This window comes from Falco peregrinus, chromosome 8 (assembly GCF_023634155.1).
Source record: "Falco peregrinus isolate bFalPer1 chromosome 8, bFalPer1.pri, whole genome shotgun sequence".
NCBI lineage: Eukaryota > Metazoa > Chordata > Aves > Falconiformes > Falconidae > Falco > Falco peregrinus.
In genome coordinates, this window is record NC_073728.1 from 15,456,735 (window position 1) to 15,484,542 (window position 27,808).

At 38.6% G+C, this 27,808-nt stretch overlaps 1 protein-coding gene across 5 annotated transcripts in view; it reads right to left on the reverse strand.

The window, feature by feature from the left end:
• Positions 1–27,808, reverse strand: part of PARD3B (par-3 family cell polarity regulator beta) — a 413,399-nt gene that overhangs the window by 123,288 nt on the left and 262,303 nt on the right. For all 5 annotated transcript variants that reach the window (XM_055812187.1, XM_055812185.1, XM_055812186.1 and 2 more), the window contains 2 exons: positions 19,810–20,016; positions 18,617–18,851 (listed from right to left, as the gene is read on the reverse strand). In XM_055812187.1, the coding sequence (XP_055668162.1) occupies positions 18,617–18,851; positions 19,810–20,016 (442 nt within the window). The remainder of the gene's footprint in view (positions 1–18,616; positions 18,852–19,809; positions 20,017–27,808) is intronic.

Below are 27,808 nucleotides of genomic sequence, written 5' to 3' on the forward strand. Positions count from 1 at the left end.
CCTACGCTGTCCAAGTTCCCTAAATGAATGCTTGGGAGAAGCAAATAAACAACATAAAACAGTAAAGCTAAAGAGATTACCAATTTCTCTCTTATTTCCTGCTGATCACTGCCAGACTGCTTCTGTCCCAAAGTGCAGGCTTCGTTATTAAAGATGGACAGAATACAAGTATATTCAGCAGAGGCCGGCTGTTCAGGAAATAGCTATAATTTGGTAAATAGCATAATAAACACTTGAGCATCCTTGATGCAATGGGTAATGAACCAGTGCAGTCATAAGTATGCACATAACAATGTTAAGATTATACTGTATTTCACATTATATATCTATACACAGACACTCATGTAGAGATGTCCGTATAATATTTCAACTATTTTGTTTCCCTCCTGACATCTATTTATTACTTTTTCCTCTGTACTCTGCTAGTCACTTTTAAAAGAAAGCAACATTTTACTTGAAGTTTTTGTTCTTTCTCTTTCATTTTACTTCCAGTATAGCTACATAAACCATTAGAACCTTTTGTTTCACGGCAACCAAATGTATTACACTCTGAAGCACCAGAGATCCTGGAACTAAATGCAATCCCACAGCAAGTCATCAGCATGTCTACAGCCCATGCAGTGGAAAGCGATTTAAATCCCCAGTCTCTCCTCTTTGCCACCATGGAGAATAATGACAAACCATAACATATCCCATTCACTTAACAGCTGAGAGGGTAATGAATTACAGAGATAATTCAGCCACTCATTATTAAAAGATTACAACACTAAAAATGAAGTTTCAGAGTTTTTTTTCTTTCTTTTTTTTTTTTTTTTAAGGCAAATGATTATGTTTTCATGTGAGTGAAACTGTATACAGTGTTATTAATTTCCAGCTATACTGTAAGCTTGTAATGAAGCCTCAAATCGAATTAGATTTAAGTTAGCACTTCTCTAGCCTGAAACTCAATCCCAGATCATACTGTTTTACTCCAAATGCTGAAAACATCAGTATTATTTAACAGCAGTCTCTACAATTTATTGCTGTTTTTCTTTGACAGCATTACCCATTTTTAATGAAATTGCAAATGCCCATAGTCGATTTTGCTTAGTAACATTCTTGGTCAGGATTCAAACAAAAAAATCCAGAGACACACCTCTGCCCCAAACCAGTCTACATTGCATGGTGCAAACTATGAAAAATGTAACTGAAACAAAATCTCCACATTACATGCTGGGCTTTTAAGTCTGTGCAGCCTATGGTTCCAAGTGAAATAGCAGTGGCTTCATTTCAGAACAAACCTGTTACGTTTTAGTACTAAAAAAAAAGTTCTTTATCAAACAAGCACCAAGCCATCCCTTCCAAGGGATCTGGTTACCCAGAGACTTTTCAGGTTAATTCAGTGACAGATGAAATACGTACATAACTGAAACCGCTCCGTATGTGCTATGGGTAAATGCATGTTTCCACAGGAGACCACTCAATCATTAGATGCAGGACACAGCATCATCTAATATAAGGAGACTTTTTAATATAGAACATCTGCAATCTTTCTGTAGGCTCCATCTAAATGTCTACCTGGGGTCAATTAAAAAATACCTTAAAAGTTTGATTCATAACCTTTTCACTTTCCCAAACACACTTCTGCTGTTTGCAGGGTAGGAACTGGGAGGTGGGGAGAGGTGGGAGGAGAGGGGAAGGTCTACAAGAAAAATTAGGTTGTCAGAAAATGTCAGTAGTCACAGCAAATCTTCTGTAAATGATTTTTGAAAGTCTGTTTCACTTTATGTATAGCTGAACAATAACAAGCATAACGCCAGCTTTCATTTTGGAAACAAGCTGTGAAGGGCATCTGTGTGTGGACACAAATTGTAACCGGTTAAGGGAAGTCCTGAATCAGGACTTCTGTGAGGCACTGTGGAGAAGTACGTTCTTGGCTGGCATGGGCAGGGGAAATGGGGAAAGCTACCGCTACAGGGCTCAAAGGAGGGGAATGGGAAAGCCATTATTTTATCTCTAACTGTATTTCCTCTGTCATTCACATTATCTGGTAGACTTCTGTGTAGCAACTGGGAAGGGATACTGGAGGGTGGCTGCACTCTTGTCACTGTCCCTTACCCAACAGGACAGGCCACTGTCACCACAGGATGGGGCAAGGGGGATCCAGAAAGGAGAGCACCACTGGGGAAGCTCTTAAATTAGTATTCTTCTCCTCCTTAAAGGAAGAAGACAGAAGGTGCCACCTCCACTTTTAACAAAACAAGAGGCATAAAGGAGGGCAATGATATGCCTTGATTTTCATGTTATTCCCTCTCCACTCCTGGAAAGCTGCCATTATTCTTTATTACTCATTTCCATCCTATAACCTTTCAGCCGAATCTGCTGAGTGGCTTTCTTATGAGCCTGTCTATTAGCCCATGATGTTTGTTTTTACTTTGAGGAAGCTTCTTACTTTCCTCAGAACACTTGCAGTGCCTCACTAAATCCTAGCAGATCCTCATGGGCTGTAGCAGGGACTTGGTTGGCCATCACTGTCTGTCCTTCACAACCACGAGTCAGTGCCTTATCAGAAGCTTAATATTACTACTATATACATTTTTGGATCACAAGTTGATTTAACTTAGAAGTTCTTTCTAGCTCTGCTCCATATTCTAGTCATATCACAGGCTGGATTTTCAGAATTAATAGCAGCAATGACTACACAAAAGAGGTTATATTTTTCAGTTGCATCAGGCACACTTTTTTCTGATGCTAAACCTTAGGTTCAGTGATCATTATTGTCCTTTTCCTAAAGTACTATGAAAGACCGTTTCTCTTTTCTAGGATGGTAGATTTTACTAAGCAAGCAGACTGTAGAGGTTATCCGTTTTTTGTTTAGTAAGCAATTTTTCTTTGTTTTTCTGTGATGTCACAAATGAATTTTTTAAATTGTCAAGTTTTCTTGTATTTTCACAATAAGCTATTAGGGATTTTATATAAAGTGACTTTTCATATTAATATCCACCTTAGTCCTTATTAAAAGGCTCTAAAATTGAAAACCCAGAATAAAAATAAGCGCTTTTAATTGACCCAACCTTTTTCTTTTTCAGAATTATCCCATGAGGAACACTTAAGTTTTAGAACTGTTGTCTCAACCCAGGCATGATACTGTATGAAAAATCTAAAAATTCTCAGAGGCAAAAAGCCTCTTTCTTCCCCTACGCAACACAGATTTCTGCTACGTGGCAGACATAGTACTCCATAGATCTGCTTCCTCTGGGAATTCCACCATGTATTATTAAGGAAACAAAATTAGTTTCTCCCACCTTTTACTCATTTTAGCCCTGTACAACCACAAAGCTAAGACAAAAATATGAACTTTATTCTTTTTCATGAATTAGAAGGCTAGATTCCATCTGGAATTATTCCTGTGAAACAGAAGTCAGAACAATCTGATTGTAAAGATGCAGCTAAAGGAAGAATTCGGTCTCCAAAATGTTTGCATACCAGTGAGAATAAATAAGTAGCAGAAATATCTTCAAGTTTAGGCTCCAGTTTTCAGGATTATCAGTTAAAAGGCATTTCTGAAGAAAATAATATAATCTGATACTAAGTTACTGAAAGAAACACAGAACCTCAATATACCATTTTTAGGTTCACTATTCAGGGAAGAAGTAGACCTTATGAGCAATCAGGTTCAAGCTAGGATGTCCCCAGCAAGTCTGAAAAAACATTAATCACTCTCAAGTCTACACAGAACTGGGACTAGAATTAATTGTCCTACACCCTTTGAACCCAAAGGAAAAAAGCATTAGTCACAACTTCATACCGGCTCACTTCAATCTCACAGCTGTATGTACCTGGGAACACTCTGTAAGTCTCATCCAGCACAAGAAAATCTTCCATCAAGTTCAGCAAGCTTTGACTCAGGCCTGGAAAATTTTGCCACAAAGCCACTACATGTTCATATTTCTGTAGCTTAAGACCATTCTTTTTGAAACATCTGCTGGTTTTTAGTTCAGGAAGACTGACAGGCTCCAGGATGCTCTCCACTATTTTGAAATAACCGTTGATTATTTAGGTTCTCCAAACTCTTCCTTCTGATCACTATGCTCTGCCTCGTTGGTATTTCTATTTTATTTTTTGCAATCAAGTCTGATCACTTCTGTAGCTGACCCCTATTCTTTCCACTTTTCAAACATTTTTACCCTCAATCTCATCACTGGTCATGCAAGTTTAATCTGAGCTTCTGGAATCGTTCTGTTGTCATTTAAATGCACAAATGTTAGCTGTTCTTCAAAAGAAACGGGTTGTAATACCTGCTTGTTGCACTACTCTCCCAGCTTTCTTTGTTCTGTGTTTTAGCACTGCTACAGTATACTGACTTTATTAAAGTTTTGTTTTTTTCAAGGGACCAACACAATTGTTACAAGTCCAAATTCCAAAATGGACAGATACTGAACCAAAACTGTCGTATTAAAGGTCTGTAACAATCTTTCGCTACTCAGCCAAATGGATTGTCATCTCTGTGGATTCAATGCAACTTGTCTGTACCATTCGATACAATTGATCACAAGATACTTTTATAGAACATTTGGTTATCCTTGAAATTTGGTACCCAGAGGTTCTGGAAAATGCCCACAGCCTGAGCTGCTCTGCAGCAAATACCCTTCTCTATAGCTGACAGTAAGATTGTTCTTTTTCTTATCTTCCTCCTAAAATTCCCCATATGCATTCAGAGAAATTCTGTTTAAGCCTCACTGTCTCATTCTTGATAACAACATCCACTTGGTAATTTTAATTATATCTCATGGCTTCAATCATCTGAATACAGACACTACAGCAATTTAAGTTGCCTTCTGGGTTCTTTTTTTCCCCTCCTCCCTGACGTTTTATTTTGGTGTCCCTCTCTTCTGTTTGGTCAGACTTTGAAATTGGGTCCTTGAGAAGGCTACCAACAATTTATTTTTTTAATTGCTTTTTAAAGCTCATTTTAAAATCAATATTTACAAACACAGTGGAAGCCTCATATGTCAGTGCTCCATTTACAATCTTCTCCTTTTAGCTTATAAATTAGCAAGAAATTTTATGCAACCAATTAAACTTTGTATTTTTCCTCCTCCTCTGATCTTTGCTGTATATGAAATTTCCTCTTATTTATATTACAGATTTCTGTATCAAACTTCTATTTGTAGCCTTGTATTAGGTCTGCATCTGCCTTGCATAGTGGTTATTAAACAGATACTTAGATGTTCAACATAATTTTCCATTTAGCTCTGTGGAAACTTACAAGATGGAGCAGATCTAAACACTGCTGGACAACATAAAGCGTTAGTCCCCCTAGACAAAGATTTCTCTCTACAGAAGAGAGCAATCTCAGTTTCAATCTGACTGGCATTTTCCAAATATAACACATAAGATTCCTCACAAAGAAATCTGCTTGAGTTAATAACAGCCCAAATTCACCAAGCTGTCACCAACCTGGAACAGCTACACTAGAACCTTCTATTGAGCTTTAAAGATTGTGCGAAGACATTACAATATTACTGCAATAAATACACTATCAAAGCCAAGAGAAACCAACACTATCACAGGCAAGCAGCCTCATGAGAGTGACTTAACCTTTGACCAGTAAATCTGATCTATTATAGGCAATTTGTGTCCCAAGATACTCAGGGAATGGCTGATGTACACAAAATAAACAAAGACTGAGAAAGACAATAAACTGAACAGCCAAGATAAACAATGGCCTTGGTATCCCATGAAGCCATTAATACAACACTGTTAAACATGCTCTTCTCCAGACATGGGCTGTTTCAATGCGTTTGAGTGCTTCTGTGTCCTTGAGAAGATGAGTGAGATATGTAGTGATGTGACGAGACTATTCTACTGTAAAGAAACTCCTTTTAGCTTATGTAGCCCTTAAGCACCCCCTTGTTCGCCTCCCCTAGAGTATTTACTCCCCTAGAGTATTTATAGTACTCAAACACATAAATCCACCTCCTCTCCTAACCTTTTGCTGTTCTCATTGTAGAGACAGAAACAGCCTGTCAAAAAGACAGACCCAGCCTTTACTTGCTATTCTGGAAATTAATTATACAATACTTTAAAAGATTTATGTGCTAATCCACCAGTTCCATAAAAATACAAGAATACAGCTAACAGCTTAAAATAGCAAAGGTAGAAAAAATTTAGTTTCCATGTGATGTGTGCATTATACACATAATCAAAGAGTCACCTATGTATTTTAATTTTAGCTTCGCTGTAACCTTTTACTACGGTGCAAATGCATTGTTTTAATAGAGATCTAGAGCAAAGAAGACAGAAGCATATATAATACAGCTACAGTTTATTGCTTTACTCTGCTGGATTGAGTTCTCAAGAAGTTATTAAACTGCTGAGGTAAATCTTAACTATTCAGTTATTCTGAACCTCAATCTGCACTTTTTTTTTTTCAACTCTAGTATTGTTGGTTACTTCTTACGTCTGTCTTTTTTTTTTTCTTTTCTTTTTTAAACCTTTCCCAGTGAAAGATCATCTTGTCTGCGCTCCACTTCCAATCACACACAGTTCATGGACAGCAATTTGTGGTATATTTCAAGTTTTCTGCAGCAGGTCTAGGGCCAGTAGTGATCTTTCTGCCCACTATGACAGGCACATCATCTTTCAATTTCTTTAAACTCTAGCCTAAACCTCAAAAAGATTAAACGCATTCTCTCCAACCTGAATACCCCCACAAAACAGAGGAAGCTGGATTTTAAGCCAGAATAAACGTGAAGGATGAGCTAAATAAATGTACTGCTATCGGAATATTTTTGTTAGCACACCTAGGGATACCTAAAACTTGGTGTGCTTCTACTTAGTGCTAGAGCACATATTTTGTGTGGGGGGCTTCTTTCCTCCCCCCTCCAAACATGCACAAACATGTAAGTCTTTGTAAAACACTGAAATATCTCCACAATACAGATTTTTTTAATAGTAATTTACGTGCAGGAGATGCAATAAAACCAAATTCACTTTTGGTTTTATTTTTATTAAAACAAACAAATTTAGCTGAGGACTAAAGCTGAGTTATCCACGCCGAATCAGCAAGCTTGCATGCCCAATCAGTTTTCACCACTCACTGGGTGCAACATACTTCACAGGCAAATTAACAAATCATGCAGTTTACAGAGAATCAGCACGATAGGTTTTACAGGTCTGACTGTGGTCTTATAGAACATCACTAGTTGTATAGAACAGCAAGCATTCACACTACGTATACATAACCAAAACTTCCACTTTGTAACTACTGAAATTAGCTAACATCTCACACGTAGAAACAAAGCAGCTGGCATTACTGCTGTAGGTAGGTAGAATTCAAAGCAGAACTATATCTAGAAATTTTTCTACGTATCTTCCCAAACCATTTCAGCCCAGAGCTCCCAAAGCCTGCCTACAGCACCCTCTCCATTGCTGCAGATGACTGACTGTATGGGAAGCAACAACTGACAAGCAAGCTAAAATAGCCTAAATAGGAATTCATTAAGAAAAAGATGGGGTAGAGGTCTTCAGAGATGAAGAGGTACATTACCCTATTGCAGAACTTACACCTATAATAATGTGCTTTTTTAAAGGAAAGAAATATTTGCTAATTTCTTTTTGAGTAATTTAGATCAAGTCACTCATTCTCTGCTGTATGTATATACATTCCAGTCATAGTAAAATGATCTGCAGCTGTATAGTGGAAATTTTTTCTCAAGAGCACTGCAGTTTGGTTTTGTGAAATCTTCCATTTCGACAAAGTTTTTATATTAAGAATTGTATTTTACAGTGCAGACTGCATCAAAACAGACAAAATTCAATAATTTAATAACATGTACTGCTAAGAAGACTGAATGAATGAAAGTGAGCTTCGTTGATAGTCCCTCCTCGCTATCTGTTAGGGAGGCTGAACAATTCAAGAGCATGTGAATGGAAACAAGCACTGCCAAATGCAGAAGATATGGAAAACAAGGGTGGGATGGAAGGGGGGAGGACAGCTAACTTATTTGAATTATTTCCTCAATCTCACTTTAATTAAAAACAGAACATTAGGATGTCTGTTATACTAAGCTACTGTAATACAGATTTCCAAATTAGAGGATAAAAAGCTAAAGAAAAAGACAACAGAGGTAGAATGAACAATGCCCGACTCATTACTCGGTAGGGTTCTTTGGCTAGAAAGAAAAGAACAGACAGCAGTGGTGACCTTGTGCCACCAGAAAATAGCTTTACAATTCTATTTACATATTATTACTAACCAACCTGATAATCTGGGGTTAGTGTGAGGATGGGTATTCACTACTTTCAAATAAGGGACAATGAATGGCACAAGCATAGTTTATTACTTCAGAAGTGAAATGCCAACGAACTATAGCAGATACCTAGTGGCCTGCGTATCCAATACTACATATACACACAGACAAATTTTCATCTTGTGAGCCAACCTTTAAGTCTTGAATTTAATTTTTTTAATTCCTAAACCAGTGGTGACACGTATCTCAGAGTGTATGTAATATATACACATACAGAGGATGATAGTTTTAGTCATGTCAGCATTTGGCTACCATTTTATATTTGCCCACGTTCCTTTTTTATTCATTCTTTACTGTTTCTTTTCAACAACAACAACAAAGGGACAGAAATGGTAATTTTTAAGAACAGAAAGGGAAAAGGGAAAAGACATCTTCATTTTCACCACTAGGAATTATTCAGACTTCAAAAGAGTAAGATCAAATTCTCTCAAATGCCCCAGGTCCAAGCCAAGACCCTAGAGATGTCATTTCCACTGAAAGAAGGAAGCAAGCAGGGGAAGGTTCTTTGAATGTAAATATTTCTGCTAGGGGAACACTCAATAGCATAATTAACTCCTATGGTAAACATCATGCAGCATCACGACCGCTGGGAAACGAGAGCAGTTGCTCCTCATCTCAAGGTGCAGAGTAGAAGCAGCATACACAGAGGGCAGAGCCCAAACTAACAACTCAGTACTCAAGGGTCTGCATAAGCTGGGTGACAGGTAACAGCTAAGACGAGAGACCCTGGGGTGCAGAGTAGGGTAGAGAGAAGAGAAGAAAGTAACAAGGGCAGAAACCTGGCGTCAAACAAGCATCACCACAAGATGGAGGGCTGGAGGTGATAAGAAGAAGCAGTTAACTCCAGTTGGCTCCCGAACTTAACAGTGAAATGAGCAGGAACTGCTGGGTAAGGGATCAATCCGGTATCTCTGCATTCACACCCTAACAGACTCCGCACAAATGAGGAGCGGCAAAGGTGCATTGGGCACAGCCAAATGCAGTGCAGAGCAGGAAGCTGAAAAGAGCTTTTCTTACTACTGGTGGACAGAGATAGAAAGCGGGAACTGGGGTGGAAAGGATAGAAAGCCTTACTTCATCACTCATTTGTCCTGCCAATGTTCATACACATCACGGAAGATTTACAGCAGAGGCAAATCTTCGGTAAGTTGAAGTGCTATATAAAATCCTTTATGCCCAGACATGCTGCAGTAGAAAGAGTGCTGCCGAGACAGGCGGGCCAGTAAGTGTTCATGGTTGCTCAAAGCAATATGCTACTACACTGGTCTGTTAATGCTGATCAAACTGGGAAAGAGACAAAATTGGTGCTGTGCTGGCAGGCGAGAGTACTCAGAATGACCACCGAGCCGTGTGATGCACGAGAGAGACTGACATAACCTGGAAGCAACAGGAGTCCAAGCAGAAAGGGAAGAAACTTCTTTTGCATGGTCAGTGTGTTGTCTAAGAAGTGAGCAAATTTTAGACACTGCCTCACTAAGTGGGTTTAAGGTTCACTGAAAGATGACATCCCATGTAGGGGCTTTTGCGCAAGGGGAAAGATGCTGTCTGTTTCCATGATGACAGAGTAAGCACATAAAGAGGAACAATCTGCAGAGAAAAAAAATGAGTTTGCCCATGTTAAATTTGAAATGACAGATCATTTTTTTCTAGCAATAAGGCTAAAAGACAGAAGGTCAACTATAATTCTGAAGCATTATATTCCAAACCGCATTTCTAAAGGTAAGCATATCTGTAGCTAGGAGATCATACAGAGAGGAGGAGGAACGCCTAGCTTGGCACCTCATGTACAGTAGCAAGAATGGGTAAGGGTGAGCAACACAGTATTCTGTCAAATAGTTCTCAAGAACAGTGTAACAGAAGAAGGCTGAGCTTGCGAACTGGGCTAGGCTTGATTTATTTATTTATTTATTCCAAAGAGAACAGATCAAAGTCTGCTAAAAACAGATGGGAAGGTGAGCAACAATGAGACAAGGTTACAAAGAGAATGGAGAGAAGGAATGGAAACAAGAGACTGGGCAACAGGTTAGCAAGTGAGAAAAATTGGAATCACTGGAAAGAAGTAAAAGGAAAGACAGTAAAGAAGCCCTCAGAGAGAAAGAAGAATCCCAGAAATCATAAGAAAATTAGTATGAGAAAAATCACACGAAAGCTTACTACTTTTTCTTTTCAATTTTCTTAAAAACAAAACTATTTGCCTGCTATACTTTTACAGGAGTAGCCAGACTAGTTCTTAAATGTATTTATTTTTTAACAGATTTATCTGAACAATGATCATATGAAGCAGGAAAATGCTGGGGTTTTTGTTTTTTATAAACACTGATGATAACTTTTGTATAAGGACAACTGTGACTCAGAGCAGCTAAGTGAGTTAACCAGTGTTACCCAAGAAATCAGCAGCAGAGTAGGCACTCTAAACAAAGCCTCTCTCAGACTCTTCTCCTATCTCCTAAACCATCTCTTATCCATTTTCTTTCAAAAGTCCTGTATGGAAAAGAAAAGGGAAGAGAAAAGGGAAGAGAGAGACAAAACGGTTCAAAGGGGTCAGTTTTTTCTGAAGCTGGCATACCTCATATGCTCTGAAATTGTGACTACCCCAAAAGGAGCTTTGTTCCTTTTATATGTCAGCAAAACAAAAGGTCAGCCTATTGAAATATTGGTTAGGTCTGACTTTCTTCTATTAATAACAAGTAGAGACACATTTTTTAAAGTAATAGTTAAATAAATGGCTACATGTCTGCAATCATTTCAACTTAAAATGTCAACTGAATTTGATATGCCATGTGCATTTAATCAATGACTCTACATTATAATATAAATATTACTTTGGTTTGACTGCTTTGTCTGGCATAAATCATAATTTGGTGAGATGAGCACATTTCATTTTCTCTACAGATGGCTGTTAATGGCAGCACCTATTAAACTGGCACCTGCCAGCACTTTGTAGTTAAGGAATCTGTCAGGAGCGCGCCTCCCCCACCCCCGCCTTTACCAAGTTCATGTTACAAGAACCACTGAAACAGAAATACCAGAACTGCTGGTTTTACTGTCTCAAGGTAGAACTCATACTCCGCACTGTATTCTTGAGAAAAATATGTTTTTATTGGTTAAAATGAAGCTCAGGAAGCCTTAATGCAAATTCTTGTGCGCATGACTTTAAACCCTTAAGGGTCTTTGACCATAATGCATCTATACTACATATAGAAATACCCAACGTACCGTAACTTATAAGGAAAATCTGGAATTCAAGTTTTATCCTCAGCTAAGAGATGGATCTTAGAACAAGTAACAGCCAGCTATAGTGAATGAAGGCAAAACACACTGCTGCATTGTTCAGTATTCACGAAGAATATACTTTGCTTTTTAGGACTTTTTTTGCAGAAGGCATTTCTTGGGAGAGGGGAGACAGACACTTTGAAGAAATATGCCACCTCAAGAAAAGACCTGGAGTTTACTTTTATTGTAGCAGGTGTGGCATGCACACAGGTCAATATCAAATAGGCAAGTATACATATAAGTAGACACATCACAGAACTTAGTGCACAAAGTTAATCCTTCCAGAAAAAAGCACACCACCAAACTGCCTATTTTTTTTTTTTTGCTTAGTAATGGCTTGAATAATGATATTTGAACTTGAAGTGAACATGCAACTATTTCACAAAAAGCACACTCCTTGCAAACAGTTTGTAATTTCCAGTCCTTTTAAATAGTCAGAGGGAACTTTCTGCTCTGATCTGTTAAGTAAATATAAATCTTGTTATCCAAGTTCAATAATGAGAGCGAGGGGTCTATTCTTCTTCACTGCACTTGCATACATCTAACATTAATGAGATTTATGCATGCATATTAAGAGGAGAACAGATGCTTAATTAAACAAATAAGCCTTTAGTAGGCAGTCCACATGATCATTTTTAGAACAATTCCCCTTATTTTCTCTGTTTTAGTCTGACTGTGAATGCAGTTAAGGAGGAATTAATACGGTAGAGGAAAAGAAAAAGTGATACATATAAATCAAAGTGTTTGTCTTTTTTTAGTTTCAAATACTTGACAGACTTGAGATACATTAAATTGATTAGGTATCTTCTCTCCCTCATGCTCTTGTGCTCTTTAAAGGAAACAGAAGTTTTATTTACTAAATTTACCTATTTAAAAGTGGGGATTTTATTAGACAAAAGGAAATCAAGGCCTCTAAATAGCTCAACTGCCTTGTTAACTGATGGCATCAAATACACAAGCACAATCCATCTCAGATCATTTTGCTATTGAGGACAAAAAGTTCCAAACCAACTTCAGCCTAATTAAAATATAATTTAGTCTTGCTTTTTTGTAATCTACCCACGTCCACACTGATTTCCAGCATCATATGTACAGACATATAAATTAACATTAGTTATATACACTGCCTCTCTCCAGCTAAAGCTTATTATTTGCTCTTTCTTCATTGCATTGCTAACTTTTCTACAATGCCTAACTTCTTAGGGCAACACAGAGCAGAAAAAAATCTCTCCATAAGCTATCATAGTGCAATACTTAATGGAAGTCAGTATCTGTACATTATGCTATCTACTCTGCAATACTATTACAGGCTCAACAGTGGTGGTTGTAAAAAGTACCATTCTAAGCAGAAGGCCTATAATAGTAATAATGAAAAAAGGGTCATTTCAGTCTTCCAACTAGAATGAAAAATTAAAATCACTAAGGCACTTAGCTTAAAGGAAAATTGGCAAATTAAGGGGACAAAAAATAAAATATTCATGCCTCATATTATGAAATGGAAGGTAAATAATTTAAGTGAACTGTTATGTGGGAAAGCACACTCTTTCTGAAAAGGAAAAAGCATATGTAACATGTATATATTCTTGCTTCCTGGGCTTACAGTTACATGTATACATGCACAACCATGCAAGTCATGGTTGATGTGCAGTATTTGTGAGGCATAGGCATTTTCTCACCTATACTAATTTTGAAAATATTTGCTAGTGGACTAGTGAAGGTAACTTGACAAGAGTTGCCTTATAAGAAGAAGGTTGGTTGGTTTTTTTCCGCTGAATCCACCCTAGAAATAAAGACTGAATGAGAGGGTGTTCTCCCACTGCACTCCAGTTTGGCAAAACTCTACTCTGAGTCATCAATTACATACTTGCTCTTAGATTTTTATACCACAAAAAAATATTACTTCAGCCTACCGGTCTCTGCCTGGGGGAGCTACCTATTAAAGTGCCACTGGTGTGGCTGCAGTCCATTAGCCAACTTACCTTCATACCCATAAAGCTGAAAGGGCTGCCCAGAATTTTTACAATCACTCTCTGGAAAAGGTAGTGAGAATGCAGTAGACTTATGGTTATTATATGCCAGGACTGTAACAACTGCTATGGGATTAGGATACAGAGCAGCACTGCACAGCAGAGGTCACAGTTCTCCGGTGATTTAAAGGTTCAGTCTTTCATCAACTTAATTTGGAAACCAACACAAAGCCTACTTTTGTTAGAAAAGAATATTTTGATAGTATTTCAAAGAATGGCCATTAAATAACCATAGATCACAAATTTAAAATCTAGAGTTCATCACCTAGCAAACTGGGGAATAATTTTTTTTATTATTAACCTCTTAGTTAGATCAGCTTTGCATTCCTGGTGCTAAGTGATAATGTAATTTGCATTAGAGCTCAGCATCAGGGATTTCTAACACGCTGCACCAACTCTTCCAAAGAGCCAACAGAGCCACCTCACAAGGCTTTTGACTGTTTTAAACCAATGACACTACACACTACCTTTATTCAAAGGCATAAATAAGCTGTTTCACTATAGTATTTCTCATGAAAACTTAAAACACCTTCAAAAAACAAATACATGGAAGCTCATTTGAGGTTCAGCAGTCTCCTCAAGACTCACTGTGCACTGCAAGAATCAGTCAGCTCAATGTAACAAAAGGGAGATGAACCAAGAATTGAGTCTGGCACTGTATAACCTTGCTGCTGTTATGTACCTGCATAGAACTAAGTATTATTTCTGTTTCAAAAGAGTTTCAGCATAGATGTTAGACACTGGCTTTTTCCTGGGACTGCAGTATATGTTTAGTCACAGCTCCAGTAATAAGAGTATTGAATATAGCTGTTTTCCTGATCGACAGTATCAATTTACTTGTCTGTTGTCTAGTGGTGGGTTACTTAGTGAGCTATGATGGTGCAATGTGCCAGACAACATCAGAGTAAAATGTAATGCTCCTTAGCTGATGTTACATACAGTCAACAGAGTCAACTTCTGTTGTTCTTTGGACAACACACATACATATCCAGTACGAAGGCAGCAACATATGCACTAGAACGAACCAAACACGAACACAAACACTGTGCAGTCTGCACCTCAGTAAAACAGTACTTTGGATTAGAGAGACTTAACTGATCAGTAATAACCAGTGTCATATTTATTTCAAATCTCCAGTATATCAACTAACTTTGAGCGAAGTGCCACAGCCATTAAAATGCTACAGGAAAGAGTTCCACTTAACACTGGGTGAAACAACAGGACATTTTTAGAAACAATGATTACAAAAATAAAAACATGGTTTCTTGATGGTCTCCCTGAATCACAGTCACCTAAATAAAGCTTCAATCCAGGAAAAGCTTAGCAAGAAAGCAATCATTCTTTTTTTTTTTTTTTTTGTATGTGTAAAAAAAGACCAGGAACTACAAGTAAATAGCAGCTGAGCAACAGATGAGGCTCTAAGTGAAATCTGTTAGCAACTGCTAACAGCTTTGCTATTTTCTGTTGTTAAATTAAAAAAAAAAAAAGTAAAAAAACCAATGCAGTAGCAATTCCAATATGTTCAAAAATCTCAGATGCAAAAGACTAAAGCTCAACACTTCTTGTGCTACAGATAAATACTTGGGTTTGGTTTTAATATCTTGAAATGCTTTGTTATTGATCATAGGGCAGAAACAAGACAACCCACATAGACATACTATCAAGATAAAACTTGTTATATATGTGACCCAGCAGGTACAGCACAAAAGTCCCACTGTAGACAAGTGCAACTCTTCCAGCAGTTGCTTTAGCTTCAAATTCTACTTTGCTTTGTCCTTTACACAACAGCCCTGGTCATTCACCAGAAAGTGCATGGGTCTTAATTAGCACTGAACTTTCTGGCAAGATCTCAGAAATATTTTCATTGTCCTTCTGGAGCTTTCAACACAGATGATCATTTTCTACTTACAACCCAGTCTTGACATGGGTTCAGCAAGTCTGTTTTCCTGTTTGGATGCATCTACACAGCACAATGCAGGCACAGCTGAAAGAGCTCTGAACAAAACAGCCCACAAATTACAAACAGCGTGAACAGTGTGGGGGTTCTGGCTCTCAGTAGGGTCAGTTAGTTACATGATTGCAGTCACTGGACTAATTTAAAAAAAAAATATCTATAGCATTGCCTGGTCCCAGGCAGATATATCCTCTTCTGAACTCCTGCCAGTTGCTTTCCTAACTTCTTTTCTCTTGGGTCCTTCTCTCCTGTCAGTCTAGTAGGGGCTCTGTTCCTTGTTCCTCATTTTAGTGGTCTCCCACATGGGGGATTCACAGTACAACCACCACCATATCTACAAAAGGCATGCTGCAGATTCCCTTCTCCATTCGGCTTTCTGCTCCCTTACGGCGTTTACATTTCTAATGCCTCCTATGGCAGGTTCCCCTTCCAATTTAAAATCAGAACGTCAAAAACTGAGCTCATCCCTGTTTTTAAATACTTCTCTACTTTTTTCTCTTAAGCTACCAAGAATTAGTAATCACCTTGCCTGCTGCAGAAGCTCACAACTTTGGCATCTTCAGCTTCTTTCTTTCCTTCCACAGATGTTCCACCAATAAAACATGCCAGCTTCATCTCCACAATGTCATAAAAAATCTGGCTGTTTCTTTCCATCCATGTTACTAAAATACTTGATCATTCAACCCTTCTTATTGCAGTCTCCTCCTCCCTAGCCCTCCTGATGCTCACTCGTCACTTCTCACATCAGTGCAAAACTCCAGTTTGAAAAACACCTCTTGAATCTAGTATTTAGTCTGTATTTGACCCCTTCTAAAGTTCCCCCATTAGCTTCCAATTATTTCTTTTAAAAACATTCAGATTGATTTTGTTTTTCATGTAATCCACAACAGTTTCTTCCTAAAAAAATACCAGTCTAGCTTTGCTCATCTTGAGTAGGACATAGGTCCCCAATTCTTTTGTAAACTCACACTGTTTGCTCTTGTTCAATCTTTACAGGTCATCACCCTTCTTTCACTTTTATCATGGCAGGGATTCCCTAGGACTCTCACCTTCTCAGGAAGGAATTTCTTCTCAAGAACAATTCTATAAATTCTACAGAGAAACACTGATGAGGACACAGAACCTCTAAAAACCTCCCAGCTGAACTGTTAGCTCTTACAGACAACTCCTTCTCTGTTCACTATAACCTGTTGCTTCCATCTTTGTGGCTTTGTAGAGATTTTCGATGGTGTGGGACAGAAATTCCCATTCTGTGCTGCCATACAGACACTAAATATTATTAACAATTACTGTCTGCTGAGAAAAGCATCAATCTAAACAAAAAACAAGCTTACGAAAAGAGCAGATATATAAAGCTCGTGTAATAACCAAAATGTGAAATACATTCTGAAAAAGGAAATCACTAAGAAGGGTAACCTATTATTCCCAGCTTTGCATATTGATCAGTATCAGATTTTTTGTCAACTACGATTTCTTGTTTTGGATTCTGATGTCATCCCATGTTCTCTCTGGCTCAGGCATCGCACCCCTGTAAGCCTGCCTTTGCACTTCAAACTCAAAATTTGCCAGTGATACATGAAACAGAATACCTATCCTTTCCTCAGACCTCTGTGTCACTCCCCTCCTCTTCCAACAGCCTATTCACACCAAAGAGTTACAAAGAATGAAAACAGACATAAAGCTTAAGATACACAAGAGAGTTGTGGAAACCAGTTGTGGAAACCATACTCCTGTTTTTTCAGTGTTTTGACTACTGTTCCATGTTAATCTGTATTTATTTAAACAGTACAAACACAAATCCATGTGCCATGCACAGGTGTGAGTGTGTCTCCTCGGCATTCGTAAAGAGACCAATCTGCCTGCAGACTGGTACACTCAACACACCTTCATCTTATGAACACTAGCAACTGCTGAAATAATGCAAATTTGGCAAACAAGCACACCTACCGATTTTTACCAGTATCTCTACAGTGCTCAAAAGTCGATAGGACAACTTTGAGGGTTCATACTGATGATACATGGAAGAAAGTCAGCTACACCCCTCCATGCCAATATAACACAAGCCATTCAACTCCAGAGGATACAGCAGCAGAAAGTTGCAATGTGAGTTCATATATCACCACCCGAGTGAGTATCATTGTAAGTGAATGATCTTGCAGCTGAATTTCTTAGGTTACTAGTTAAATGTATCTTTGCCTCAAGAATGATTGCGGCTTTTGTACGCATCTGGCTTGTCTACAATACAGCATGCTAGGAAATACCAATAACCTCCTAAAGTAACATTAAGTGTTCAGTGCCACCAGTAACCACATGGTCATACAGTCTAATCTCCTCCAGGTGACCGTTACACTTCATTCACATACCCTATATTAATTGCAAAGATCTACTTAAACGGAAAAACCTTAATCCTCAATAGAGTAAACAGACACCAGAGACCAAACTCTCCAGCAATAGCAAGGAAATGGCCTGAAGAACTTTGTTTAATCCTCTGATGATTCCAGAGATGCAAAACCAGCCAATAGCCACAGAATAAACCCAAATACTTGCATGCTGGGCAGGGAGGATGGTGAGCTTTTATCCACTGTGGGCAATGGTTGAAGCTGTGAAGCAAAGATTTTATCATAGCTAGTGGTTTTCAGCAACTGCAAATGTTACTAGACTTTACAGTAACAAGCAATCCTGCTCCCCCCAAAGCTTGTGAAGGAAGCAGATAAGCAAGGGAATAGAAGGTGAAGGGTCTGAGCGTGGGAGTGGGTCATGTATTACTCACAAATATTCCCCACAAAGCCTTCCCTACCGACACATGTTTGTTTCTAGCCTGAAACCTTGAATCTTTTCTGACATATGGGAATGAATTTCAAAGGCACAAAAAGACATTTTGTCTGCCAAATGTCTTCTGCCACAGCTACAAGTTTGGTGTAAAAGTATAAACTGCTTTCTTTTTAAATAACATAAACATTATTTTGAGTCCAAGTGAAATAATTTTTCCACTACTTTATGGAAGTATCAGTTGTTTCCTACGTTACACTGAGAATGGTTGGCTGTTTTTGCTTTGTAAAATGCCATACCTCAACATGACACCAAAGCCTTTCTTCTTTTTCTTTTCTGGATCTTCGTTTTCTTCCTTCCTTTTCTTCTCTTTGTTTTTAGATTTGCCCTTTTCCTTTTTCTTTTCTTTCTCTCTATTTTTTTTGTCTTTTTTTGCTTTGGTTTCTGCATCTTCTATTTCAGGGTTCCCTGAAGGGGCAGATTCCATGTTCTGAGCTTCTTGACCAGAGTGAGAGCTCTTATCAGAGAAACCATCTGCACAGAATGAAAAAGCAGCAATGAGGATGGCTAGGGGCCACCAAAATACAAACACATGAAATACAGCATGAGTGTCTACAAAGTGCTCAAATGACGCACAACACTTAGTCATTTTAATTTAAAAAGCAGACTAAACGCATCTAGTGACTTCAAGCAGATTTCTATTGTAAATTAAATACAGAGTTATTTTAGTGACTACTTTTATAATTATTATTTCTGATACAAAACCCCTGACATGGTAAAACATTTGGAATCTAGCTTGTTAACCTCTGTCAGCTTGAGAAAACTGACACACTGAGAGCTTACTTCAACAGGAGATTCTGGTGACTGATATAACCAATCTACGTAACAAAACAATTTCATTCACTCCCTGGAATCTTTCTATTTTAACAGCTGAACAAGAAATAGATACACTGTTCTGTCTGGTTGGAGAAGAGCTGTGTTGATTCTATCTGGGGGGCTCAGGATCCAAGCAGTTTTATGCTCCATGCTAAAGACGACATGTTTCCAGACTGAGGTCTATAAGCCCATGGTGACAGAATGAGCAGCAGGGTGCTATCAATACACTCTGCCTTGTCTATAACAGGAAACAAATTTCCCAGTTGGAGAAGGGGGAATTGTAGACAGCTCTGTAAAACAAGCAAGATAATTTTTAATGTAATCTCAAGAAGGCAGCTGCTTCTTGAAGTTGAAAAATATAATTATTTAAGGATTGAGTTCTAAATCCTCCAACCTACCCCTGCCCCGAAGGAGATCAGTGAAAGACTACACTAAACCCAGTCAAGGTTGGATACTATACTGCAAAGACAACTCTATTCAGTGGAAGACATGAGCAGCTTTTAAAATGCTATCAGCTTCGATTGGACTAAATCACTTGCTTATGTGCTTTATTGAGTTGGCCCTCAATAGTGCTGACTGAAGGTGGCTCCCTCAATACATGCCATTAGCAACATACCCTCTTCTCCGTATTCAGGTCCATCATAGGACTTGTCAATGGCAGCTCGGAAACTCTCATTACACCCCCGACCACGGACCACGTGAGGCCTGGGTCTGTGAAAAGGGAGTTCATTCTTCCTAACTTCAGCCACAGCAGTCTGAAGACTCTCAAGAGAACTGGACTTCTTCAATCCCAGAGTAGGACCAAAATCTTTGCCAGGAGAGTCTGGAAAACAAATAGTTAAGTTTGTTTGGTTTTTTTTAACCTAAAACCATGCAGAGAAATGAAACTAGTTAGACACATTTAATTGTCTACTTTATTACTTGGGGCCTTTGAAATAGTATGCAATCAATGTAATTTGTTCTAAAATAACAAGTTAAAACTACTTCAGTAGATACCCCCATTCAGACTTCGAGGGAATAGCACATAATTCACAGACCTGACAATAGTGATGGGCCATAGCTGGCTCACTTTGTCACTTTAAAGCCTGCACCAGCGATAAGGACGGGGCTGCTTCTTCCTCCTTTGACAGCAACACCCAACTGGACACTGCTAACAATCTCAAAGAGAGCATTACCCTTAGGCTCACAAAAACAAACATTGCTACACAACAAAAGTTTTGGGTTTTAGAATGAATCAGGTTGTACGAATGGTTGATATTTTCAAACACATTTCTCTCAAGAGAAGATATTAATAGTTCTCTCACAGTCTTATCCAACCTTTTTCCTCAAGCTGAAACTAGTACTACGCTATCAACATATACAGCATGTTTTTCAAGAAACAAGTATGTCCAGAAAAGTACAGCTTCACATAAATGATGTTGCTGCCTTTTTCCTTGTTTATATGCATAAGAAAGCACTTCATACAAAAACCAGCAAATACCTTCCCAAGTCCCACTTGTTTCCTCTCTCTAAATGCTTGACTATCTGACCTTAGAAAGGACTTTTGTGGTAGCATTAGTGTTAATTAGTATTAATACAATGACAGTAAATAGGTAAAGAAAAAAGTTTAATGTACACATGCATACCAACCAACCAAGAAATTCTCAGCTTAGTTTAAAAGTCTTTGTAGGATCTACTTAGTTTTTATTTGGCAGAACAGTAAATGACATACAGACACTGAAGAAGAGACTGCCTTGCAATATGCCTTCTGTCTTTGAGAACACAAATGCTTTTGTTTTCAACTTCTAAGGCAAGCAACAGGAGAATATAAAAACAGAAGACCTTTGCATACATGTCCATATACTGTCATGCCTGAAGTGATTCAAGGATCACAGTAAAGACATGTTCGTACTATATGCTGTGATTTTAGCAATTCTAGAGTGCAGGTATTACCGAACTAGAACAGTGTGATCAGTGAATTCTTAAAAGGAAAAAAGCTAAGAATTGCCACCAAATAGAGACTCATCAGTAGTGTCTACATAAAGCAATTGACACTTCTATTACCTGCAGACTGATATGCAGCTGAAAATAAGGTGGGGAAGTGGAGGGTGTAGAGACAAGTTTAAGGGCAGCCTGTGCTAGGTCACACAGTGCAACCTTCCTTTTGTTCACCAACTGCCATTGTGGAGACTACCGTTATCGCCAAATCAGCAAGTTAGAGCAATGACTCCCATACAACAGAAAGGTGCTTAAAATCACTAAAACACCCCTTGTGCATTAGTAAGAGTCACTGTTGTGCCTCTCTCAGGCCAAGAGGGACAAAACCAAGAGAACAACCACTCTAAATGATGGCAAAGCAAAAGCCACTCTGACCAGCAGAGAAGTCCCTTCGGTTTTCGGTGAGCAAGCAGCCCCACCGGGCTGCTTGGCAGGCGCGACTGGCAGCAGCACCCCAAGAAAGTGGAGCACTCTGCCAGGCCGGGTCGTCGGCCTCAGCTGAGGGGTGAAGGCAGCCCAGGGGCTATGGCGCCCACCTCTGTGGGCAGCAGCTGCCACTGCCCTGCCTGCAGAGCTCCCGGGAGCGCTGCCCACGGTGGGACAGCTTAAGGGCGCCCAGAGCACCTGTGATGAAGCAAGGGCCACAGCCCCGGGGCAGCAGCAGGCGGCCAAGGCCCTGTAGGGCCACCAGTGCCCATGGCTCCGTGAGGTTTGCAGCCAGGGCCCGTGTCCAGGCTGCTGCAGTGCCCCAGCCACCTGACACAGTGGCATCAAACACCAAGGTGTTCATGTACCCACTCCAGTACAAGCTGTACTACACTAAATTAGTGCCCTAAACTGTATTACCTGGGGGGTGGGGGGGGGAAGTCTTGGGTTAAACGCCGGTTAGAACCTGCCTTACATAAAGCTAAGCCAATTACTCAGGCTGTAAGACTACTCTTAACATTTGAAGGCCATTCCTAAGAAAATCCAGGCCAACACCAAAGGTCTGGAGTGATACGCTCCAGCACTACACATACCAAAAACCCAAGAAACCAAGCCGGCTGCTGGGGCTGGCTGTGCCTCCCCTGCCTGGCCAGGCACCCTGGCAGCAGCACCCGGGCACACGCCGCCCGGCTCAGCCCGGGGCACCAAGAGAAGGTCTAACACTCGCCTAAAACAATTGCATGGGAAATTCAGTTATTGGCAAAGTATGTTTCTTTCTGTATAAATAGTCTTTATTTTGCTATTCTGTCCTAACATGGAAGTCCCCTGAGGAATTAATTTTTGTAATCAATAACTTCCTGGTTTTAATATTTTAAAGAGAACGCTTATAGCAACTATCATGGAGTATTTTCAGCTTGCTACTAAAAAGAGGAAAAAAGAAACAAAACAGAGTACTCTTTACCTACCAAGTAAATCCCAAACACCACTACCTTGGAAAATGAATTATTTTTTTTCTAATGCTCCCAAAATAATAGAATTGGCTTATTGGTCACTTCATTGCCTAACATAAAAAAATAATGTGTTACCTTAAAGGACAGCATAAAATGGCTAAAAGATTAACTGTATTTCTCCCTCACTAGAAGTTAAATTTCTTCTTCGATCTTCCTGTGTTCTATCATTTAAAAGGTGTCGTCATTTATTCAAAAACTTACTGAGAACCTTTAGTCACAGACTAGTATTAAGCACTGAGCTACCCCTTTTTATAAATGTAATCATTTAGTCTGAAATTTCACTGGCACCATTGGAAGCTTCTCACTATTACTATCAAAATCTATGCGTAAAGAAGCATCTGAACCCAGGTGAAAAATGACTGAATTTTTTCTTATCGATGACAGTAGTAGCCATGCAACCTCATTAAGAAGGGGAACGTTCACTCAAGGACTTTACATCCCTGGACATTTTCACCAGAGTTTTTAGTAAGGACTTCATAGTTTTGCAATTCAGCTTTTATTTCTTTTTTCTTTCACTGCTGCAGCAATCACATATTAGTGCACAAGTACTGATACAGGAGCTGGAGAGCTTCCCCAAGCCAGGAGAGCAGTCCTCTAGTTTTCACAGCCAGCATCTATTATTACTGGATGCTGTACAGAGAAATGCACAAGACTCTGTAACAAACAACTACCAGATCCCAGCTAGGGAAATTTCCCTCCCCTGTCCCACCCCTAATACCTTTTCCAATTCTGCAAACCTTTAGGACTGCTGTAAGCCTGAAGACACATATTTTTCTTCATAGGCATAACACACACCCCACCCCCACCCCCCAACAAATAAACAGCACCACCACCACACACAAACACACTATCTTTTGTGAGTTACTAACTGGCATTTCTCTGTGTGTGTATGTCTGTGTGTACATAGCCCGACACAGATTTTTGAATACAAAACTATAGTTTGGCAATGAGAAATATAGTTTTTCATCATGTAAAAATGTTTCTTTTTACGGATTTTAAATTCTGGAGCCCTCATTTTACTGCTCATTGTAGTACAATGACAAAAAGTGAACTGAAGCATCCCCTTTATTTTTTTATAAATGGTGAATTACTTTATGCATTTCTACTGAATTTATGAGATAAAGCAACAACTGACATCAGTACCCGCCTACGACTGGCTGAAAACAAGTTGCTGGTTTCTAGATGATATCTGTAACTGATCATTCTTCAACTGAGAGGTGGCATTACATGTACCTTAATTTTCTGCTCAATATCAACATGGCTACCACAGATATTTCTTTCTTAATGTACAAGTAAAAGTAAACCTGCTTTCTGTTCTTTTATTACTATTATTATTAGTTCAGGTATTTCCAGGCTTCTCTTTTCCCCTGACATTTGCACATTCCTTCCTTTTTTTTATAGCCCAGCAGAAGAAAACATGCCAAAAGCAAGATGTCAGTCATGAAAATCAAAAGAAACAAATGACACAGCCTTGTGGGCAATGCAAGTCACCCCACAGGCATGCGTAGAGAGAGTGGAATTGAAGAGAAGCCATGAATCACTGCCACTCTAAATGAAATACAACTCCTGAGACACCCTAAACAGTAAACAGTTTATATATTTGTCGTTAATTTTACTTTTCTGATAACTATTCTTCTTGAATACTGAAACTATATGAATATCTAAAGGACAATATTTAGAGGAACCTATTTGTGCGAGCTAGACTAATTTACTATTTACATTTCAAAAGATACAGTGAGGTAAAAACCAGTTATGAAGGAAAAAAAAAGAGAGGGAAGTGTCACCGAGACTGAAAAACTAGAATAAACACAAAGTTGTAATAAATGATAAATAGTCTGGCTCTGTATTTACCAGAGCCCTAAACACACACATCCCTGGTTCCTACTGCACCGTAGAAGACGGAGGTGCATGTCTTACTAGAGAAGGGAAAACAGTTATGAAAACAGTGAGTCTTCTACCCTGCGGATGCCAGGAAGCTGGAGGTAGCACAGGAGTGCTTTCAGCAGGCAAACAACTGTTTGCTCACGAAAGCACCGAGGCCGACTTCTTTTGTGGTAGGACTCAGAGTGAGATATGCCAATGGCTTCTCAGGAAACAGGTACAGCTCAGTGCCTGTTCAGCTTTGGACATACACCTCGGGTAACATTCAAGATGCCCAGCTTAGCCTCCCTGAATGCAGGCCTATCCCAATCTAACTGATCTAACCACTTGCTCTATCGTTCTCTCTTCTCTAAAGGAATTGGGGCATGTTTAAAATATCTTTTGATACATATATGTTCCTGTGATTTTCAAAATACAATCCACTGATCAGATTTATGTTTGCTTTTTTTTTTTAACACAAATTAACGTATTGCTAACCTTACATCACACTTGCAGAGGCGAGGCTAGCAAGCATGGTTTCAGAAACACCCTGTTCAGGAAAGAAAAAGTAGGATTTCTGTTGTACAGAATCAAATTATATAGGTATCATGCTGGTAAAATAGGCCCTTCAGCAAAATTTAGTCAAAACATATCCCTGCTGCAGGGAAACCTTTTGTATGAGCTCGAACCAAATCTGTTACCTTAGTGAAAGATATCGAAAGATACAAAAGGCAAGAAACAGCCCCATAAGACTTGACTGCTTTACCCTCCCTTTAGCTCCTTTTGGAAATTTACCTCTAAATAAACTGGTTATAAAGTGAAAATTGGGAGTGTGTCTCTTTAATAAGCATAAAGTCAAAAGAGAAAACACTTGTCATTACTACCAATCTCCATGTGTCACCATCATCAGAAAACAGGTAGACAGACATGGTTCTTACCCACAGGGTTGCAACATCATATGGTGACAAATTAATTCACATTCAATTCTTTATAAAGCATTTTGTTTAATGTATTTTCATTTAGTTCTGGTAGGATTCACAGTACGTACAACTCCAAAGGGCTTTTTCCTCTCACTTATATTTTCATATTCAGATACTTCCTCAACCATCAATCGATTCAATGCAGAGAATGACTTAGGAAGGAGGAATTTGAAAATCATTTCATCATTTAGCTTGTGATTTTCAAATGAAGACCTTTAGTAAGACATTTTTGTAGAATAACCTTAGATAATACTGTAGCCTTTTCTTCAACACTAGTTTATACATGTAGCATCAAAAAGATTATGAAGGGTTTGATAAAAAGCAAGAGAAAAATCGTATCTTGCACTCACATATTAAAGACAACACATACCGTTTTGCTCATTTTATACCTCAAATTAAGCATTCCAAATTAGAAGCAAAAATTCTGAACAGAGAACAACCCCACACCTGACACAGGGGGGAAAAAAATAATCTAAGAAAGAGAAATCAAAGCATGGGAGAATTTAACAAGTTCTCTGATTAGAAGAGCCAGCTACAGTCTTCAGATTTACAGATATTTCAATCTATTTTAGTATATATAATGATTGCAATTTAGCCCATATTTGCACAAAGTGCAGTTTCAACTATGAATAATAGTAATTCACAATTTATAGCCCAGAAGGTACGCTGAGCTTTAGCCAACTGAAGAAAAATTGCTTGGAATAAGGCAGCCATTAGGCAAGAGGTGAAAATGCACTACTGTCATCTTAGAATAGTATGCTGGTGTTGCTGTTTTCTACACTGATAAACAACACTGCAGAAAAAGTGTTAATATTTTAAAAATAATATGTACAGCATTAAACATCTCAAAAGTGCTAATATGTCTCACAGTGCAACAATACTAGAGCTAAGAATTAAAAGCAAAAGAAGAAAGGGGTTCAAGCAGAAACTGAGAAATGGCACATGCATTTGGTAGGTTAGTGCTGAATGTTGGACAAAATGCAGCCAAGCCTGTCTTTGCACAAAAGAATGCCTGACATTATCTGTTGTAATAATCAGTTTTCTTCATTTGGTTACACAAGCTTAACCTCTTGCATAACCTTCTACTTCACAGCAGAGCTCTGCATCCAGTGAAAACGTTTCCTAGGCATTTGAATCCCTACTCCTCCAGCAGGCTAGCATTCTCTTTGGTGCAAACTGAAGCACTTGCCCTTCAAACAGGTCCCACTATAAATTAAGATACCTGGCCGCCTAACAAAGCAGTTTACTGCTCAAGGATATTTATTTATATCAAACTGATTTTAGATATAGCTGTTACAACCTGATAGAGGGAAAAACCCAAAACCCTATAGGAAAAGCAATGCAGAAAGGACAAAGTCCAGTTTTCAGAAAACATGATTCCCCAGTGACTTCAGGCACCTTGTAAATTGATCAGTCTGGAACTGAGTAGTAGTAAAAAGTTCCAGCACCCTGTGATTACTTTACTTCTGCTTCCACAGACACTCTCTGATAAGGTCAAACATTTCAATCCGTCTTAAAAAGATTGGGAAACGTGACACTTTCTGAGATTAATTGATATAAATTACACTTCTCAAACTAAACCAACATTTGTGTTCCCAGGCCAAAGTTTAACACGAAGTGAGAGTTCCTACACCAATATTTAAACAAAGTCACTTCTAATGGTATAAGGCTAACATCTAGAGTGTTACCTTTGACCTGTGGGACAGAGGAGGAAACTTATAGCAGAACAGCAGAAAGGAAGCCAGATCTATCTATTTTGTGAAGATTTAAGCCTATTTTGAAATAAGCCGCTGAATTATTACTCAATCTTAGTCATCAAGCCTGAAATCGTAGTTTTAAAAATGACTAATTTAAACCAGCACTAAGAAAATAAAAGGATGCAAGAAGTTCATATTAAGCTTTCTGGGTTTTTTTCACTAATTCAAAGCTTTGAGTTCTTTACATGTGAATGCAGAAATAAATTCCCTCATATCTATCGTTTTATTCATAAATATTTTCTTTTTTAAAAAGCGATATGTCATTTTTATGCATCAAGTTTTAGCCTGAACACATTTTTACAAACACTCATATAAGCTGCATTTTAAAGATTGCTTTAAGCGTTATTGGGGAATTAATTTAGGCTATTGCAACAACAAGGAAGATCATTATTGTAAAAGAAAAGTCAAGCCAAGGCAACAAAGAAAAATACATTTCAATTCCACCAATTTAACTTGCAATTAACAAACAACTTATATGACTTCGTTTGTGCGTGCTTTTACTTATCTGTGAACATCAAGACTAAGAAAGCTAGATTTTTAAGAAAATAACCTGGAAAAAGGATTATCTTTTTGCTAGTAACAGCATTGCTTTTGTACACCTACCC